We start from the raw sequence: 21835 nt of genomic DNA, 5'->3' as shown, positions 1-21835 counted from the left end.
AGTGAGGAGGTGGATTGGTATACCTTATATTAAATGCATATTTTGCTTTATAGAGGAAGTGAGATTCCCTCCATTTTTCACTAGTTAGTATTTTACGAAAAGGTGTTGTTCCCCTATATTATTTTTTTCTCCAACATGCATATCTGGAAACACATTATCCCATTCCTTAAAATTAGAGCATGCTTTAGGTTGTAAATGCACTTCACTGATCATTTTCTGAAGTTCTCCACCTCCCTGGTTTAAGGGATTTATCAAGAGGCATCAATTGCACTATACAGGAAACCTATATATCCTTAAATGTCTACTAACAAATTTTCCCTGGGCATACTTTAAGAAATGCTTTTTTGATTTACCATATTCTTGCTGAAGATTTGTAGAAGAATGCCAAGCAGGATTGTGTAGGTTTACTACGTTGCTCAATTTACATATCCCCTTCTCCTCCCAGTGCAAATATGCCTCATGCATCCACCCAGTGACAAACCCCGGGAGACCCCAAAGTGGCATGTATTTTGACACTTTCCATGGCAAGGAAAATAATTATCTTAATTTCTTCGATGCTATCACAGTATCACTTATCAGTTGACTTTGATATATACTTAAGGGTTGGGTTGCCCAGGGGGCATACAGAATTTATTTCAGGGACCAAGGTTCAACTAGGGCCTTTTCAAGTTTTACATTACAGAAAGGATTGGTGTCCGACATCCGGTCTCTTATATGCCTGGCTATTGGAGTGCTTTTGAACCACCTGTCACTGCTAACATCTCATCATGCCAGTGGTTACACTTTAAGGACACTTTAAGACTACAGAACTACTTTGTTTGGTCAGATGTATTTTTTTTTGTAAATGGATGATTGCTGCCTGCTTGAGCTTTATAAATAGCGTGTAGTTGTACATTTCCCAACTCCATTTTATGTGCTTAATACCAAAAGTAAAGTTTTTTTATGCAATGGACTCTGTTTTTCCAATGTAGGAGCCGCTAAGTTATACTTCCAAACATCTTCAGCCTCCTTCAGATGACTAAGTAAGGTGATAAAGCCTGCTAAGCATTGCTACAGTATTGGGAAATATATCCACACCTCTCCTTCACCTTTGCAAAGACCGAGGGAGAAAAGCTTTTCAAACATATTTGATAAAAAGATTTATTGACTTGAAAGTCAACTGACATATTTGAAGAGCTTTAAATTCAAAATCTAATCTATGAGCAGTGCGGCGTTTATTTTACACGGAAATGGAGATTAAGGTAACCCACTAAGAAATCATGCTACCGCAGTAAAGATTTTAATTCATGCAGAATATATCCTATTCTGGGTAAATTCAGCTTGACATAAAGTCAATCTTTTTTAAGAACTGTGAGATGAATATTCTGCAGGAATTTTACATATTGCTGAAGTAAAAGGCTTATAGAGATAATTTGTCCCATATCCAAAGATATATGCCTTTTTAAATGTAAAGTATCTAAAATAGAAGACTTGAGTAAAGGAGGGGCTACCTCCCCACTGCCAGTAAAAATATGATTAACCAATATATGTGACTGCTTAGAGCAATAGTGAACTTTTTATCTAGCAACCCAAAGGCTACTATTATTAAGTTTTTCTTTGGGGATATGCAGTATAATCAAGCAAATCTATACTTGGATAATATGGTTGTAAATTGATTCCCAGTAGCTATTTTGTGCAAACTCTATTTTCCTCCTGCTATTAATTTGTATTTGAAGCAGAACAGGACAGATTTTATGTTAGTAATAACATTCAAATTGACTATTAAAGAGCCAGTGTATGAGCTATTTCCCATTCTGAAGGTACCTGTTTACTTTAAAAGATTGCTTCTGATGTTTGTGCCTATTGGGCATGTTAGACAACTTAGACTGCAATACACAGGCTTTGTCCTAGAGAAGGTACATTTGCATTTGGTTTCTTGTACCGTATATAACAGACAAACACACACACACCTAACCTATCTATTATCACTTAAATAATATTAAAGAATATACTTTTGTTACTAGTGTGTCCCGCTTTTTTTCATTTCTCTGCGTATATAAGCTCTCTGTTTGCAACAGTCAGATGTGAATCTTTCACTTTTTTCAGCAGACCACTTTTATCTGGGACTTTTTAATGTATCTGACTACAGTTTTTCTCTTTTGTCTAAAGCCAGTAAGTTGTTGCAACATAATGTGAACTCTTTAGTACACATGGAGCTTAAAATGCAGATAAACCCCTTCTGCGCTCATTGTAAAAGCTAGTTCTGCCCTTTGCTGCAAGGCCACAGTGGGGTTTAGTCTATGCTTGTACGCTCTCTGCCTGTGTTAGCTTGACATAGGGCACATATGCAATTAACTTTTTCACCCCAGTTTTCTCCTAAAAGATAATTTTTCAACTTCTTTTTAAAATAACGTTTAAGCGTTTTGTCGTCGAAAAGTACCAAAAAGTAAAGAAAAAGTACAATTTAAATTATTTGGAGTATTTTCTTGCTTGCTTGTGGCTTAAAAAGGATTTTATGACAAAGTGTGAAAATATCACCTAGGAGAAAACTCAGGAGAAAAGTCAATTGCATATGGGCCCGTGAGTCCAATTCTGTGTACTATTGTTTAGCCACTAGTGTATTGGTTAAGGGCTCTGCCTCAAACATAGGAGACCTGGGTTCATATCTTGGCTCTTCCCATTTCAGTAAGCCAGCAGCTATTCAGTAAGGATTTCTAGGTTGAGACTCCCTAATACTGCTCCTGAGTGCGCTCTAGTGGCTGCCTCACAAGTGCTTTGAATCCTATAGGAGAAAAGCGCTATGCAAATACTGACATTATTATTATTATTTGCATCATTGCATGGCTACAGCACATTTATTTAATAGACTGTGTGGGCCAATTGCAGCTGAAATAATGCAACACCCAGTTATGAATAGGGAAAAATGCATGCTTCAGCAACTTTACAATCATGACTCCTGGTGCGCTGAAAGTTGTGGGAGACTGCAGTCCTGGTACATCGCTGTCACATTGCTGCCTCAGAGAGTGTTTAACTGCTTAGTAATAAGGCTTAATGTGTTATGGTCAGGGCCGAATTTACCATAAGGCACTGTAGGCAAGTTCCTACAGGCGCCTGATGATGGAAAGGCAGCTTACTCCCCTCCCCAAGGGCCTCCCTCCTGCCTTACCTATGCAGAGTCCCGAGCAAAATGTAAATGAGAAGTTACTCACTTGGGTCTCTGCATTCTTCTGACCAGATCTCTCTTTATTCGGGGGCACCTCTAGCTACTTAATACTGAGGATAACTCTGGCTACCTAGTACTAAGGGGCACTTGTGGCTCCCTATGACAGGCAAGAAAACTAAGGGAGAAGTGACAGCTGGGCCAGCCAGCACACTTGCAGTGCGGTTCGGCAGGTGTTTGTAGGTTCATGGAGGGTGGAGCCAGAACTTCTGTGCCTAAAGGCTTCTGTGATGTAAATCCAGGCCTGGTTATGGTTCTGTTGATGTTGATTTTTTGGGGATTTATGTTTGCAACTCCATAATAAAAAATAAAAAAAAACATACTGTACATTTATTCAGGTAGAATGCTTCACTGTCATTATCCTTGTCATTTGTAAATTCATTCTTTTTCCCCACTTATTTTCATGTTGATAAAGCTATTTGTTATATCTGCTTTCTTTCAGGTTTGAAGATGGAACTGTATCATTTCTTGATATAATTGCACTCAAACATGGTTTTGACACTCTTCAAAGGCTAACTGGTAAGTTCATTTGTTGGCCAACATGGATGTGAAAGATAAACACATTAGAAAAAGGGATGTGGTACTGCTGACCTGAGAGTCTTCCTGGGGCAATTATTGCTTTAATATTTCTTATGGGTTTTTTTTTCAGATGAATACAATAATAAAGTATACAACAACAACAAATAACATTTGTAGAGCGCTTTTCTCCCATAGGACTCAAAGCGCATAAGCATGGCTCCGACCATCGTGGTACAGGGGAAGAATTTTATAAATCTGGAAATGCCAGGCTAAACAGGTGGCTTTTCAGTCTGGATTTGAATAGCTCCAGGGATGGTGCTGTCTTTACTGGGTGTGGCAGGGAGTTCCAAAGAGTAGGGGCAGCATGACAGAAGGCTCTATCTCCAGATTTTTTGAGGTGCACTCTGGAAGTGACCAAGTTTATAGAACTTGCTGATCTGAGGTTGTGAGAGGTGTGGTGCAGCTTCAGCAAGTCCTTCATGTATCCAGGGCCCAGAATGTGCAGGGATTTGAATGTCAGCAGTCCAATCTTGAAGAGTATTCTCCATTCTACTGGTAGCCAGTGCAGTGAGCGAAGGATCGGTGTAATGTGACAGTGGCGAGGCTGGTTTGTTAGCAATCTGGCAGCAGCATTCTGCACTAATTGCAGGTGACGCAGGTCCTTTTTGGGGAGGCCAGCATAAAGTGCATTGCTGTAATCCAGCCGTGATGTGATGAAGGTGTGAACTAGGGTTGGAAGATCCTCTGGGGGAATCAGATGTTTAATCTTTGCAATGTTCTTCAGATGAAAGTAGGAAGATTTAACTACAGATGAAATTTGGTTTCTGAAACTCAAATCCCCATCGATTAGTACGCCAATGCTGCGCAAAAGGTTGGAGCTGTTTATGTCTGAATTCCCAATCCTGATTGGTGTTGCTTTAGGATAGAGCTGTTTTGATGGCGAGCACTGGCTTTGGACAAAGAGTTTTAGGCCTCTTTCACACCAAGACATTGCGTTTTAGGGAACGTTAAGGTCGCATAACGTGCCCCTAACGCAACGCATGGTGGTATTTGGACGCCAGATTGAGCCGCGTTATGAGGCTCTTGGTGCTATCCTGGGAAGTCCAGATCTTTTCAATGATTCAGATGATTCGAATCGGATAATTGAAAAGATCCGGATCTTTGAACCGAATCTTTGAATCATTTTACTAGGGAAGCAGGAAGCAGGGTTGCAGCACAGTTAGAGGTGCAGGAGAATGAGGGCATATTGAGGGTGCTAATGGGGAAGGGAGAGATGCAGCAGGAAGATTGTGCTTGTGCACAGAAGCTGCAGTTCCTGTTTCTTCCAGACATCCACTGTGAACCGAATCCTTCATTGTGATGATCCGGATGATTCGATTCACAAAGATCCAGATCAAAGATCCGAATTGTTCATGATCTGGACAACACTACAGTGCAGTGAATATTAATTAGCCATGTGGCTAGAAACAATAGCAGACTCTCCCCTTACTGAGCATGTGCAAACAGTCTAACGCAGCTAAAACCACCTATAACGCACAGCATGCTGCACTTTCTTTGAACGTCCAGCGTTACACTGTAACGCAACGTGGGCACTGTGAACAGACCATTGATTTTTCATTACTGTGAGTTGGGCTGCGTTACAGGCTGCTCTAACGTGCGCCTGTAACGTCCCACTGTGACAGCAGCCTTAGGAAGATTTTAAGTCTCATGTGATGTAAATTATCAAACTCTTGAATATTGTATTGTTAAGTACTTTGTTTAAAACTCAAATGCAGCAGACTGCGTTCGCATTTCCTATAGTACACACGTTTACTAGAACAAAACTTTTTCAAATAAGATAGAAAACTGAATGCAGAGTTGTCAGATGCACCCCTACTGAACATGCTGTAGTGATATGATATAACATGATATTCTTCCAACCTCAATTAACATGAGCCCACACACAGCGCAGCTTCCTTGCCCGCTGTGTGCAGGGAAACACATAGGGAACTAAAATGGCAGGTAGAGGGGCGGAGTTATGTACGCACAGCAGGGAGGAAGAACTGTCACTTCCTCCCCGATCATTATATGCTGCTAAAAAGCTTATTAGTAGCTACCACAAGTCATAAATTGGATAGAACCAGGTGAGGTTCAAAGTCGTAAAGCAAAAAGAAAGTTCATAAGCAATCCAAAAGTTGTGGCAGGCTGAAAACAATCAGTGCACCTTGAACTCTGATTTATTTTTAACGTTTTCCAACATCTCAGGCATCTGAGGATGCAGAGTCAAGTTTTCAGATACAGGACAGGGTTCAGCAGGTTTCAGTAAAAAAACACAAATACACCCACAATAGCCCTTTATTTGGTGCCCTGTGGTGATCTTCTTGGATCCTAACAATTTACATGCAAATCTTACATTGTATGGTACTGTTAGCAAATATATTGACTATGGTTAATGAATTACATTTTTTGCAGGGCTTAATTCAACACTAGGTATTTACTGACCATTGCATCATGTTCCCTGTGACAGCAGGAACACAACGCATTGGGTACAGGTCGCTATTGGTTGCCTCTGAAGAAGCAGGTTTTTCCTGGGAAACCGGCTGTTAGGCTTTACCTGTATGTCAAGCGGTTTGGGGATGTATTAAAGGTGTACTAGCATTACTGCTGCTGTTGGTGCCCGGATACTTCTTTCTACCTTTTACTTATGGGCATTGGGTACAGGGAAGCATACAGTCAATGAAATGTATGTTTCATTTTTACTGTTAACGCACATCTAGTGGTAATGCACTGCATGCAGTGTGTTACGATGGAGGTTCACAGTGTGGTGTGGCTCCCACCACACTGTGAACCTGGCATAGGCAGTGAATTGCAGTGTGGTAAGCTGTTGTACATTAGGGCCATTATACCACACTGCAATGCACCTCTGTGAACATTGTCTAAGGGTTTGCTATGATGGTACAGAGACAGTTGTATGGGCAAACCCTGTAAAAGAAAATTGCTAACTTATTTTGGTATCTCTTAATGTGTAACATAACTGCTTGCACAGAGTGTATAGTAAAATGATATAAATGTTTACATTTCTGTGCAAATGTCAGTACTGTTAAATGCATGGCTGTGAATTTTACTAGTAATTCCTTCACAACTTATTTTTGACACACTGCATCCACTGCATAATAATCCATAGACTGTCATAGTAATGCGCTATTAGAATACTTCTCTAAATTCCTTCAACACTAACTATTATGAAATGCCCAATAGCATTTTGGGAGACTATTCATTAATTTATTATATTGAAATACTTGCTGGATCTGATCAGAATTTTATAGTAAACTTTATTTAATCCACATCAAAGATTATTTTCTTTCATGTACATATTCATACCATACAATGGAAAGATAATGTTTGTTTTATTCTTCATTATCATAAGCCTTGCCTGTAAGCATACTGTAAAGTAGAGACCAAAAGCACTTAAACAGCAATGAAATGGGCAGTACAGATTTAAATGTTATTACACACGGACATGAGAAATTACCCACATTTTGGATGCATCAGAGATTTTATGACCTTGTTATCAGTCATTTTAAATATGAATGGTGTTTGCATTAAATACGCTTGTCACATTTCAGGAGTTAGCTGCTACAATAGTCTCGCTACTCAGTCAGGCTCTTAATGTGGGAAATCCACATATTGCTGTCAAAGCCTGCTAAATTTTGAGACAACTTAAATATAATTATGAGTCTTGAAGTTAATCTACAAGATGTCAGTTTAAAATTATATATCATACCCTATTTACAGTGGACACGATTGTGTCCAAGTAAAAACTGAGGTTTCCTATAAATTTTAACTGCAATCCCACAGTTAACAGACCAGTCTTTGAACAGATAACTTTTTTTTACTTCTTAAAAATAATAAAATAATGATTTGGCTTGTGTATTATAAAATGCATAAGAAGCTTTATTGTACAACTGATAAGAACAACAAAAGGCAATGCACTTAATTGTTTACGCAGACAAAAAATACTTGATATGAATTAGGAAGCCCTCTTTAAAAACCATAGGGTATCTCCCCTTTAGGTCGCATTCACAGTGGGACGTTGCATTGTGATTTAATGTCAAAGTCACAATGCAGCATTACAATGCAACCCAAAAAGACGTGGTAATGCACATTAACGCTGTGTTACCATAACATACAGAAGGTACAGGAAAGCATACAGGTAATGAAAAGTATGCTTTCCTGTACCTGGTATTGTGTGCGTTTAGAGGTAACACACTGCATGCTGTGGGTTACCATAATGCTACACATTACAATGCAACACTAACATCGCACTGTGCTGAGAACGACCCATAGGGTTAGCATTGCAGTGCGGCGAGCTGGGTTATACGATTTTATAATGCAGCTCTGCAATGTACCACTGTGAATGCAACCTTGATAGAGATGGCTCGAACCTCAGATTTTCAGTTTGCGAACCTCAAGCGCGAACTTCCGCAAAAAGTTCGGTTCGCGCAAACTTTCGCGAACCGCAATAGACTTCAATGGGGAAGCAAACTTTGAAAACTAGAAACATTTATGCTGGCCGGAAAGTGATGGAAAAGATGTTTCAAGGGGTCTAACACCTGGAGGGGGGCATGGCAGAGTGGGATACACGCCAAATGTCCTGGGAAAAATCTGGATTTGACGCAAAGCAGCGTTTTAAGGGCAGAAATCACATTGCATGCTAAATTGGAGGCCTAAAGTGCTTTAAAACATCTTGCATGTGTATACATCAATCAGGTAGTGTAATTAGTGTACTGCTTCACACTGACAGACCAAACTCAATGTGTAACGCACCACAAACAGCTGTTTGTGTAGTGACGGCCATGCTGGAATGGTGCGCACCATGGCCAGAGTGCAGGCGATAGCGGTTTTCAAGCCCATATGGTAGCCGGGCTGAGGTAGCTCAATGAAAGAACAGTGACTGGTCAGGTAGGTATATGCAGTGATGATCGAATTTGGTTTGTCCACAATGAAGCAACGACATTATTATTTTGGGTGTGCCCCCCCCCCCCGAGACACTCACATAGCTGGTGGTCATTGCTTCATTGTCACCGCGGCAAGGTAACGATCATGAAGGGGAATTGACACAGGTACATGCCTTTTGTTTTGTTGTTGCAGCCGCAGTGCAGGCAGAAAAATTAGGCAGGCATGTACACGCACCAGAAAAATTATTATAGAGGCCACTGCTAGCACCACTTGCCTTTCAACTTCACGGTACAGTTTGGGTATCACCTTTTTTGGGAAATTATTGCGGCCTAGTATCTTCCACTGCGGTGTCCCAATGGCCACAAATATTCGGAAGGCCTCAGAGTCAGCTGGCGAGCTAACAGTTCCGCCAAGCCAGCTGTCAGATGCCGGGGAAGGGGGTGACTGGCAGACATTGGCTTCTTCCACTCAAAGATTTCCCTCATGGACACCTGGCTGCTGCTGTAGGCAGAGGAGCAGGAACTGCTCAAGGTGAGAGGCGGAGTGGAGGAGGGTGGCTGTGAAGGTGCAGGGAGAAAGTGGCTGAAGATGATGCACCTGAAGGAGGGAGAGGAGAAGGAGGGTAGCTTTGCTTTTGTGTGCTGCTTTTCCTCAGGTGGTCTTCCCATTGCAGTTTGTGTCACACAGGTGCAGTGAACAGGTATGCACGGACTGGTATATTAAAAGGCGTGCGGTCACACAGGTACTGTGAACAATTAGGCAATGACTAGTATTACAAATGTGCAGCTGTCACACACACAGGTACCGTGAACAGGTATGCAGTGACTGGTATATAATATAACACTGAGTGCGGTCATGTAGGTGCACTGAACAGGTATGCAGTGACTGGCATCAATACAATACACGGTACCTGTGTGTGTGACAGCTGCACATTTGTAATACCAATCCCTGCATACCTGTTCAGTGCACCTACCTACGTGACCGCACACACTGTTATATACCAGTCACTGCACCTGTTCACGGTACATGTGTGTGTGACAGTTGCACATTTGTAATACCAATCACTGCATACCTGTTCAGTGCACCTACGTACGTGACCGCAAGCAGTGTTATATTATGTACCAGTCACTACACCTGTTTACGGTACCTGTGTGTGTGACAGCTGCACATTTGTAATGCCAATCACTGCATACCTGATCAGGTAGTCACTGAATGTGCTGGGCCTGGCAGTGGCACAGTAGGAATTACCAAGGGGCCAAGGGCCAGCTGTGACTGACTGACAGGGCTGTATATGCAACAAGTGTTTGTGGGACACACACAAAAAAAAAGCAATAAGTATCAGCAAGGAGCAAGGTAATAAGCCTATCAAGAGCCTAACTAAGCTTTCCCTGATGTCCCTGCAGCAAGCTCTCCCTTCTCTAAATACTGCAGCCACACGAGTGAGTGAAATGGCAGACGCTGCCTGCCTTTTATAGGGGGGGGGGCAGGAGAGAGTCTAGCCTGATTGGCTACCATGTGTCTGCTGACTGTGATGTAAAGGGTCAAAGTTGACCCTAATGATGTAGTTTAGGGGGCAGTTCAAACTTGCATATAGTTCACTTTCGATTGCGATCGCGAACCACTGAAGTTCGCGTGTTCGCGTTCACATGCAAACATTTCGGGCCATCTCTAAACCTCAAAGATGATCTGCAGTAAAAATAACGTAATGAAAAAGGTGCTTAATCTTTACAATAATTATTTATAAATTATTTTGTAAATGTTTGACCATTGTAAAATCTTTCTTCTCCCTGATTTAAATTCTGACATTTATCACATGGTGACATTTTTACTGCTGGCAGGGGATGTCTGCAGAAAGAAATTATGCATCTTTGGCAGTTGGAAACAACAGTTATTTCCCACAATGCAACAAGGCTCCATGATGTGATGTCAGCACCCAAGTGCTGACATCACACTGTGGGAGGGGTGTCACCACAATATCAGCCATACAGAGCCCCCTGATGATCCATTTGAGAAAAAGAAAAGATTTCTCATGGGAAAAGAGGGTATCAGCTACTGATTGGGATGAAGTTCAAACCTAGGTTATGGTTTCACTTTAATAAACAATGATCAATAATGTCAAAATACAGGTCAATATCCCCACATCCCAATAGAGGTATAAGTCTCAAATATAAGTAATATAGGTTAATAGCACTTTAATGGGGATGTAACATAAGTAGACAAATGAAAGGGGGGGGGGTATTTTGTAAATCAGATCATCCGGTAGGTTAAAAAGTTTACAGTTTATCAACTACAAAAGACATTACAACATTCATAAAATGTATATACACAAGGAAAAAATGCAGCTAACTTGACAGTACAATTTCTTACAAAGCATCTATAGAAGGTGTCATGATATCGCAGCTAGTTATGATGTTGGGATAATACAGAAGCCATATTTTCCCATTTTTATGTCTGCTGCGTATTATGTCAGGTGTGTATGTCGACTAATGCCAGTCAGGCTTTGGGGGAATCTGTGATTGTCTGTATGGCAATGACACCTACATTTGCATTCAGTTCCTCTGGGTACAGGTAATTACATAACTTCCACCTTTTGTCCTGCATCCTGCAAAGGTGTTGCATTGCTTTGAACTTTGTGTATATGTAAAAAAGCCCAAAACACAATCCAGACTAAATGAGTCTAGACAGTGAAAGCTAACACAGGAACGTTTGAAGTTTACATATGACAGCCTGCTGGAACTAGTATGTGAAGTGTTTTGAAATCTCTGAAAGATCAAAAGTGGGACAGAAAAAAACCTTTGAAGTTTGCATATCACGGGATATGACAAGCATTACAGTCTGGGAATTAAATTTGTTTTAATACTCTAATTCCCTATAAACTAAACACACCTCGCCCACAGCTCAAAGTGCCTTGGCATTTTCAGACAGTAGCAAGGGCTTATGGGAGCTCAGTCTGGGCAGGAGGAGGGGGAGGTGTTACTTGCCAGAGATTTCAGAGGCAGAGGGGAGGAGGAGGAATTAGGTTTTCACAGGCTGAGGGCTGGAGATGCAAATCAGCTTGCCTGTGTGTAATGTTTACAAACAGAACATGGCCGCTGTCATTGTATTACAGGAAGAAATAATTATATTCTGCTGAAGCTGTTTGCAGCTAGATTTGTAAACTTCAGATAAACTTTAGATAGGATATATACAAGTTACTTGTTATAGTTAGTTTTTCATCTCGGATCTGCTTTAACTGACCTGGAGAGAAGTGGAGAAAAGTAGAGAAAAATGGAACACATTCCGTTTTTTGGAATCTGCATTCCCCTGATGGGTTGGCCGTGAACCGCTAAAAGCCTCCTGCAAGACTTGATTGGTTAGTTCTTACTAACAAAAATTAGGGTCAAGGATTCATAGTTCTACAGAAAATGCATTAAGAACTGTAAGATTACATCTACGTTTCCTTTTATGTTTTGACTTATTCTTAATAGGGTGGTCTATAGCATGCTAATAATTCTGTGTTGCTGCAAAGTGTATGTAATTTATATAGCTTAGAAATGCATCAGTCAAATGCAGCAGGTGCTGCAACTGGTTGCTTTATTTTCAAAATACATATAATTGCATAACAATGTCATGAGATTTGATCAACCTGTTTAAGTTGTAAGATGATCATACTTTTTTTGTAGTAGTGTAACAAATCATCATTCTCATTTTGCGGTGCTTTAATGTGGATGTAAGGGGATATAGGCAAGTACACAGCATTCAACATATGTATGGACAATGGCAAAGCCTAAGGTAGAGGTATTATGTAGCAACAATAGGATAGGCAGCACCCAAGCAGTAAATCAGACGTGCTTCAGGTCCAGACCTCTTTGCCCATTGAGGTGCAGCAATTTTTTTTTTATGTATAGCATCTGTGGTTTAGTTATATCTGTAAACTTTCCATATGTGCCCTAGTTGTGTGATTTGGTTTAGCACCCATACCAGCTAAAAACACTTGTTGAAATAAAATGACTGTGAAAATCATGGGTTATGTCATTTAAAGCTAAAGTATTACTATCCTGTGATTATACATGATATTTACAGCATTGTACCATTGTGTCCTTTATCTGCGGTTTTAAGGTATATCATCAGGGCAAAATTGCTACATTATTTGCAGTATATTTTTGTTAAGCATTCTTAACAGAACAGCGAGATGCTTAACAAGATATATTCAACAGTTTTCTTTTGAAGCCGCAAGATTAACATGACTGACAGAAAGAAAGGGAATGAATTATGATAATTCTCATCCATTCATGGAGATCTGAAGTCACAGACTCATCAACTTGAAAGGACTAAAAAAAAAAATCTCCCAAATAGCGAAGCTGAAGTTCTTCACTTTTGCATGAATTTAAAAGCCTTCTTTGAAAAACAGGCATCCTTTTTCAGCAATAGGAACATTAGGGAAAATGATAATGATGATAACTTATTTAATGTGGATACTGAGTTATGTCTGCATTGTTTGTGGTTTTTTTTTACATTTGTAGTTATTTTGGAAGTAGAAATGGAAAACTTTTTTCTTCTTTTATTTGAATGAAACCATTTGTTTACTGCAATTCATTATTTGCTGAACAAACTGCATGGTGAAAATATTAAACAGCACAGGACTGCACATATAAAACAAGCTATATACACATTTTAGAACACTGTGACTGTAATATATTATAGAAGTGTAACTAACATTTTCCAACTATCTAAATCTACAAATGGACTCCTTTCCATTTAAAGTCTGATAAACAGTTTTTGTTCATCATTTGTTGCTTTGTAATTGTAGTGTATGTCCATATTTGTGTCAGTGCCATATTTCTACTTGGCTTGGGGTATGCAAATAATTCCAAGTTACTGCAGAATTAGGCAAATATTACTGAAAATCTCCGCTGGGGTTAGAACCCTGGAACTGCTCAATTCCTGTCCAGAGATGATTTAGAGAAATCCTTCCAAAAGGTACACAGACAGCAATACATAAAACATTTTTGCAGAGTGGGATGAATTAGAATCCTCAATTAGGGCTTGTTCACACTAAGGGCACTTTTGGCTTTTTTAAGCGTTGGCGATTTTCAAAATCGCCTTAAAAGTGCTTGTGCAATGATTCCCTTTGAGAGTGTTCACATCTGAGCTGTTCAATTCCGATCCTCTCACCAAAGTGCTGCCCGTACCATTTTTGGGACGATTTGCCTCAATGGAAGATATAGGGAAATCGCAAAGCACTTGAAAAAGTGCTTTGTATAGCGATTTCCCCAGTGCTTTTAAGAATAAATACATTGTATTTATTCTTTTCCGGGTCAAAGAGTTCACTTGCGCCAGGAAGTGAAAAAACAAATCGCTCTGCAAAAGTGCTTAGAAAAGCGCTTTACAAAAAATACGTAATGCGCAGGTAAGCGCCAGTAGGCGCTAAAAGTAATCGTGCACAAAATGGTAAAACAATGGAGGCAGTGATTGCGATTTAAGATGTGACCAAGGCCTTAGTTTGTTATGCCTTTACACATTTCCTATTCCCCATAGTAGATGTTTTTCATATTAAAGCTACTAAAATCCATGGAGGCTCCAAGGACAGGAAATCAGGGAAAATATCTATCTATCGGAGACTCATAGCCCCACAACCACTATCACCACTGCCTCATTTCTGCTTACACCCATACAACAGACGTCAATGTTCACATAACTAAAATATAGTATAAGTATTTTCCTCAAGCTGGACTCTTCTGTTCAATTGTGACTTCTTAGGCCTGGAGGCATTATACATCCAGTTTCAGCCACTGATGCTTTTAACCTTTTCAGCGTTGTCCCTAGATCTTTTAGTGGCCTCAGATACTAGTTTACCCTTCATGCTGTCACTCACATTTGGTTGGTTAAGTGTTTTTACAAGATTTTTTGTTTTGACATTTTTTAATGATTGATTTTACTGTACTTTAAGTAATAGTGACTTTACACATATTTATTGTTGCTATCTACTCACGTGTGCATTTTAGTGACTTTTATGTTGTTGCATTTATGCGCATTTGTATACATGATGTAAGTTATGTGTCAATACGAACTTACTGGATATTGGACCTTCCAGATACACATGTATCAATTGAGTACTACAGTCTTGAATCATCAGTCTGGTAATGCAGCCCCTTGCATTTTCTTCACTACACCCCAATGATTTCAATTTAACTAATTTATTGACTTTGAAACATGTTTGGCACTCACAATGATTTAGGTAGGTCATATTAAAGGTTGGAGATACTTATGCAGAAAGGTATTGTGTGTCTGCTTTGGAATAATATTAAATTACTTTGCAGGGATCTGATTTCATTTTCATGAAAGTCTATTTCATCTTATCAATGAGAAAAAAAAATCACTGTAATTCGATGTTCTATGACAATAAAAGATAAAGCCTTGTAAAAGGTTGAATACGTTTCATACACTTTTTATTAGTCATCCACACCAACCAGTCTGCTTATTTGAATTTATGTATCAAAGGCATACCTGCATATTCTCCTGTTCACTGCTTAATCTTCACATGTGATCACCAATTATCAGACCCGCTATTGACTCTGTTGTTACAGATGTATAGGAAGATGTGTATTATTCATTATTGAGATACTTCTTAAACAGACTGAGAGATGTAAAGAAACTCATGTGAATAAAACCCTAAAGTGCTTCTTTGTAATGACAAGATTCTCTTAAATCATGCAAGCTGTTTGCCTCTTCATGTGATTCTGTGCTGGGACATCTAAAGTGAAATGACGAAATGAAATGGCCTTTTTGTTAAAAAGGGGAAAAAAATATATTGAGCAGGAATACATTTGTTAGTAACGAGACTATTTGAATGAGAACATACCTTTGCTTTTGAAGCCCAATAATTGCCTAAGTTAAGATATATCCTGTAGATATTACCATGTATGCACTGTTCAAGCATTTACTTGTGCTTTGTGTACATGGAATCTTCCACTGTACATGATTATCTATGTATATAACAGTTGTTTCTGGTGCTGTGTAGTCTTGCCATAAATCATAAAATTGAAAAATTGGCAGAGGTATTGGTAGGACTGAAGCCAATAAGGAAAGTATCACCATTTCAGGTAGTAGAAAAAAATCAGGTTAGGTTGTGGGAATGTTGGAGTTGGGATTATAGTTGTTAATATGTATCAGAATTCTGGGAGAAACCTGGAACCAGTTTTGACATGTGATTTACTTGTAAGCGTAGAGATACCATAGCAGACATAGGAGCTCCTATGGGGTGGTTTAGTGACAGTAATAAGGGTGTCCATAGTGGGAATTAAGTGATTTGAATGTCGGTGGACATTTAGTAAAATGAGTGGCACATGCCCGAAAAGTTATTTATTTTTATTTATTTAAATATTTATATAGTACCAACTTATTACGCAGCGATGTATATTGTCACCCACTGTGTAGTTTAGGCACCAGTGCTTGATAAATTGTGGTAAAAGGCGGAACAGATATCGGCAGAGGGAGTATTTATTGCAACTGTGCTGCATGCAGCATTTTCCTTGCGATTGTATTGCAATTCTCATTCACTGGAATGAGAGTCGCAAAAGGCAATATAAGAAAAATAGCAATGCAAAATAGTGAGCACTATTGCTAGGGGATTGTGATCGCAATTTGCAGTTCCAAGGGTGAGTGAGGCCTTACAGTCATGATTTTACTTTCAGCTCTTTTTGCTGGCATAAAAGGGCTCAGACACTTTGTGGCTTTTAAACACAGAATTTTGGGTGATGGGCAAAAGTGAAGTTTTTAGGGATCCCATGCAAGTGAATGGGAGCGTTATGTACGAGCTTTTACAGGCTTTCATAAAAGCCTGTCAGTAGATCCTGGCGTCTCGTCTCATCTCAAAAGCAATATGCAGCTTCTAGAAGTCATTTGCTGTTGCTGGCCATTGCAAGCCAGCAAAAGCCACTGAAAGCCAACAAAAGCCTATATGTCCACTTCCTGCAGACACAAATCCCAGCCGTTTCCTGCAAAATCCACCGAAAGCCCAGAAAATGCAATGCTCTCAAATGCTATGCTCTGAAAGCAATTAAAAGCCTTCAATAGACAATAAAAAGCTTAGATGTTGAACGCTGGCATGTTGGGGAAAAAAATAGACTGCATTTGAACAAGACGCTGAGTAGAAGCCTGTGTGGACCAGTCCTTAGATGCAGAGAAACATTATACATACACAATGCAAAAACAAAGTGACAGAATAATGTTGTAATGATCGCTGCTGCAGCAGGCATTGCTGGAAGTAGTAGTGCTGCAGCTCAGGTAGTTCTGATCTCTTTTCATGCAAGCTGCATAGCTTTGTCGGCCTTTCCCTGCTGTCAGCTTGTGACTGATTATCATTCACCTGTGTGGGAATCTGCATGTCTGCTCCCATTGGATGACCTCAGTATAAAGATCTGCTTCCTGCAGGGTTTCCTTGGGTTTTCATAGCTTCAGTTTAAGCCTGTCTTGCTGTCGCTTCAGCCCCCGATCGTGTTTCTTGTTCTAAAAGATACTTTGCTGGTTTTGCATCATATATTGGTTCATTGCCCATATGTATGCATACCAGCACGTTTATTATTTTCCTTGTATTCGTGTTACGTTGATACATCAGTGTCGCTGATGTATACATACACGAACTGTTTATATCCTGTGTGCAGTTAGTCAGCTTTCCAGCACGTTTTGGTAGTTTGCGCGTATCGTGAGCACCCGTGCTGAGCTAGTATCCTGCTCCTGGTCCTGTTCGTGGATTGCGTTCATCTCTGCGAGGAGATAACGAATCCTTCTGAATCCTGTCCTGTTACCGTTTGTGGATTGCGTTCATCTCTGCGAAGAGATAACGAATCCTTCTGAATCCTGTTCTGTTTCCGTTTGTGTATTGCGTTCATCTCTGCGAAGAGATAGCGAATCCTTCTGAGTCCTGTTCCCTGTATTACTCCAGTCCTAGTCAGCGTTCCTGCTTATGTCATATATCGGTTCATTGCCGATATATACATATGTTAGTCAGACGTTACAAATAGTTTCATTGATAGCTGTAATTGTAATACGCTAGGAAAACATACTTGTTGTATATTTGTCTGTGTTACGTTCATCTATCTTGATCCTGCTATTTCCTGACTATCCTGTCCTGTCTTTGTGAGGCACGCCATCGCTGCAATCGCATTGGCTGCCTCATTCCAGTCTGTCTTGTTTTGGACGCTTGCTGTCGCTAAGTAGCCGCTAGCTAGCAAGCGTTCATTCTGTCTACCTGTCCTGATCTCCTCAGTTCTGGTTTATGCGCTCAGCGCTACTTTGCGCTGAGACGTTATAACGAAAGCATTGTTTGTGGCTGTAAGATCTGCACCGGCTCTGTGCGCAACAATCTCCTATTGGAGTCAGTCCTCCCCTCCACTATACTAGGGATAGCCTGTTTCCTTGTGCTATTGTGTGTACCTCCTCCACGCCAGCTCATGCGTTGCATGCTGACTGTGGAGAATACACCACCAAGCCTTACATTATGAAAACCCCATTACCAATCCCCATTGTGGGGGGGATTCCCAGAAAGTATGACACTGTTAATTATGGTTCCTGTTCCTTTAAGAAATTTGAAGAACTTAGCTCTGAAACAGAAAATGAGTTTTTCTCTGAATGTGCCAGGTTCCTGGCCAATCCTGATCTCCAAGCGACTCCTGTTTCAACCTGGGCACTCCAATTAGTTTATATTTTCTTTAAAGGGCAATTGTTTCAGTGGGCATGTGATGTTCTCAATCATTCCGATTTGAATGAGAGACCGCTGGAATTTCTAGCGTTTGTGATCCATAACTGGTTGCGCATAGATCCATTGCCTTTTCCTCTAAATGAACTCCTGGCAGCAGGCCAATCAGCTGCTCCTTCAATTGTTTACAAAAATAATCAGCAAGCAGAGAGTGTTCCTGATAATTTTCCTGCAGCCTTGAATAAATCACCAAAAACAGCAGGGTCTAAGGCAAAACGCAAACGTTCTAAGAAACGTGTCCGATCTGCAGAGTCGTTATCCTTAGCGACTGAGACCTATAATGAGATTCTGCCATTAACAGATAATGAAATGCAATTGTCTTTCAGGGGAGTTAAATGGACTTATGAAACTACTAATGAACTTTCATCACTGGCTAGGGAAAATAAAGATTTTTGTTTAAAAGAATTATCTGAGTATGATTATGAGGAGATATTACAGAGTATTGAACAAAACAACTTATTTGTGAAGCAAGGAAAGTTTGAATACACTACAGTTCAACACTTGCTACAGGTATTGGAGATTCTTAAGAATAAGGAATCTGCCAATCACCTGCTAATTAACCCAATATATGTCCCTGCCACAATCATATCTGCAAACTATGATCTGCCTGTTAAGTATGCTTGGAATCCTCCATTTGAGAAAGGAGAGATGGAAGCTCTGGTCAATGAATGGAAGAATGATTCAAGTTCATTTTGTCAATTTTACAGTGCAAAAAGTGAATTAGTATTGAATGCATGCATTAAGTCTGCCTATAACCTAATAAAAACTGGTGTGTGTGGGTATGACTTTGTGGCTCCATTGATCGATGTGTGGAAAATGATTTTGGACGATTTTTATGCGATTCAATCAGTTGATACCAGGGAAGACACACTGTCAATTGGAGACTGTCCCACTTCTCCAGTTACTGAGTCCCTGCCATGTCTTGTGAATGTTCCTGTAACTCCACCCTGTACCATGGATAACTCAGTGTTACTTCCCAGTAAAACAGAAGCCACTGATACTTTCTTAACCTTGCCCTGCACAAATTTCTCAGCAGAGAATCCAGAGGTCCTGTTGACTTCTGAGTCCAGCCTAGCCAGTACTCATGAGTCTTTGTTCAGTGAAACAGACACCAGAAAAATCTTGCCTGCCTCTGCAAACACTTCTGCAGAAATTACCTGTGTTAATAAAGTTCAACTCCTGTCTGATCCAGCAAATGCCAATAGATGCACTACATCAGTTTCCGAGTCCCAGCAATCCTGTCTAGAAACCTCAGAACCCCAGCATCTGAATTTTCCAATTTTACAAATGAATGGTGATTCAGATGCGCAAACATTGTGTCTTGATCTTCCTGTTTCTACACCTCGCTCTAGTTTCGTGAATAGCTCAGAGCATCTGCTATGTGAACCTGAAATCGCAGAATTATTACCTTGTTCAGAAAATGTTCGAGTAAATTTGCCCTGTACCATGAATTGTGCAGTAGATCTCTCCAATGAAACTCAGGTCACAGAATCATTATGCTGTCCAGCAGGTGCTTCCATGGTTTTGCCCTGCAATATGGACTGTTCAGTGATCCTGTCCAGTGAAGCTGTGGTCGCAGAGTCTTATGCTTCACCCAGTACTTGGGATACTTCAAACCCTCTGGCAGAGGAGTCTGAGGCACTGCTTACCTCAGTTGGTGTTGCAGTAATATTCACTTGTCTAGCAGCTGTTTTGGAATTACAGTCTGCTCTAATAAAACTTGATGAATTTCTGCCCAGCAAAGCAGAAGCCATTGAAATATTGTCCTCATCAGCAAGTGTGTTAGATACCTTGCCCTGTACACAGTCTGATTTAACCAATGTTGTTGAGTCTCTCTCCAGTGTTGTAACAGCCGAGGAACTCCAGCCCTGTCCTCTGAATGTTTCAGAAGTCTTGCCCTGTAACATGGATAATTCTGATTCTCTGGTCAAAATAATAGAAATCTCAGAATTTCAGTCCGGTCTGATGAGTGTTCCTGAAACCCAGCCCTGTATCCTGAAAGATTCTGGTTCTCTGGCCGCTGTGGCAGAGGTTCCAGAGTCCCCTTCCTGTCCAGGGAATTCCCCAGTTTTGCCTAGTCCGGTGGGGGCTGCTGCAATACTGACTTGTTCTGCAGCGCCTCATGAGCTCCAATCCAGTGTATTAGATGAGTCTCTGTCCAGTCCAGAGGTAGTTGGGGAGTCCCTATCTGGTTCAGTGCATACATCAGAAGATTTGTTCTGTCTTGTTAGTGCCCCTGAATCTGATTTGTTACTGACTTTGCTGGAATCAGCGACATCTAAGTCTGATCCTGCATTCTCGTGTAAAAGTCCAGTAGTTGCGAAGTCTAGTCATGATGATTTTTTTTTGGCCAGTCCTGGTTTTGGTCCTGTCTTGGCTGACCCTGAGGCTCACAGTTCCTTGACATGCCCAGAGGTTTCTCTTGTGCCAGTGTGCCCAGATGTTCTTTGTGTGCCAGAATGCCCAAGTGTGTCTAAGGTGTTAGCGTGCTCTGATGCTTCCTTAGTGGGAACATGTTCTGATGTTGCCAGTCTGCCTGCATGCCCAGAGATGGTTCTGGTCCCTGAAAGCCCTGATCTTGATGTTTGTCCTTGTGGCCCTGACTCGGGAATTGCCCTAGGTTCCATAGGGGTTCTTGATAGTTCTCCATGTGAGCCTAAGGGGAGTTCTGACCTATGGGGATCTCTTTGGAGCTTCAAGGTGTTCTGGGAGGTCTCTGAGAAAACTTGTCCTGGTGCCTTGGACTGGTTCAACAGTGGGTTTTGTGTTGGTAAAGACAGTCCCGGTGGGCATTGCAAAGGCTTTGGCGTTTTTGAACGGTTCCTGGAAGGCGGTGGGTATCGCTCAGGGAGTTTCGGAGGGCTTTCTTCTGGAAATCATGGTTCTGATGGGTGTCACACTGGGGCTTGTAGTACTGATGGGCATTGTTCTGTAGGTTCTGGTTCTGATGGGTCCAGTCTTGTGGGGACTGATTCTGGAATTCGGTCTTGCCGGGCTGTCCCGGTCATCATGAATTATCAGTCAGACTGTTTTGTTGGGAATTTCAGTTTTGAAAAGCGTCTGGAATCCGCTTTTAAGGGCGGGGGTACTGTAATGATCGCTGCTGCAGCAGGCATTGCTGGAAGTAGTAGTGCTGCAGCTCAGGTAGTTCTGATCTCTTTTCATGCAAGCTGCATAGCTTTGTCGGCCTTTCCCTGCTGTCAGCTTGTGACTGATTATCATTCACCTGTGTGGGAATCTGCATGTCTGCTCCCATTGGATGACCTCAGTATAAAGATCTGCTTCCTGCAGGGTTTCCTTGGGTTTTCATAGCTTCAGTTTAAGCCTGTCTTGCTGTCGCTTCAGCCCCCGGTCGTGTTTCTTGTTCTAAAAGATACTTTGCTGGTTTTGCATCATATATTGGTTCATTGCCCATATGTATGCATACCAGCACGTTTATTATT

At 40.8% G+C, this 21835-nt stretch overlaps 1 protein-coding gene across 1 annotated transcript in view; it reads left to right on the top strand.

The window, feature by feature from the left end:
* The window catches only part of MOCOS (molybdenum cofactor sulfurase), a 424598-nt gene that overhangs the window by 167718 nt on the left and 235045 nt on the right, over window positions 1–21835 (top strand). Inside the window, exon 5 of the mRNA XM_068236674.1 lies at window positions 3642–3718. Coding sequence (XP_068092775.1) covers window positions 3642–3718 — 77 coding nt within the window. The remainder of the gene's footprint in view (window positions 1–3641; window positions 3719–21835) is intronic.

Source organism: Hyperolius riggenbachi, chromosome 5, assembly GCF_040937935.1.
Source record: "Hyperolius riggenbachi isolate aHypRig1 chromosome 5, aHypRig1.pri, whole genome shotgun sequence".
Classification (NCBI taxonomy): Eukaryota; Metazoa; Chordata; class Amphibia; order Anura; family Hyperoliidae; genus Hyperolius; species Hyperolius riggenbachi.
The sequence above is the reverse complement of the archived record's forward strand: the minus strand, read 5'-3'. Positions and strand labels throughout refer to the sequence as shown.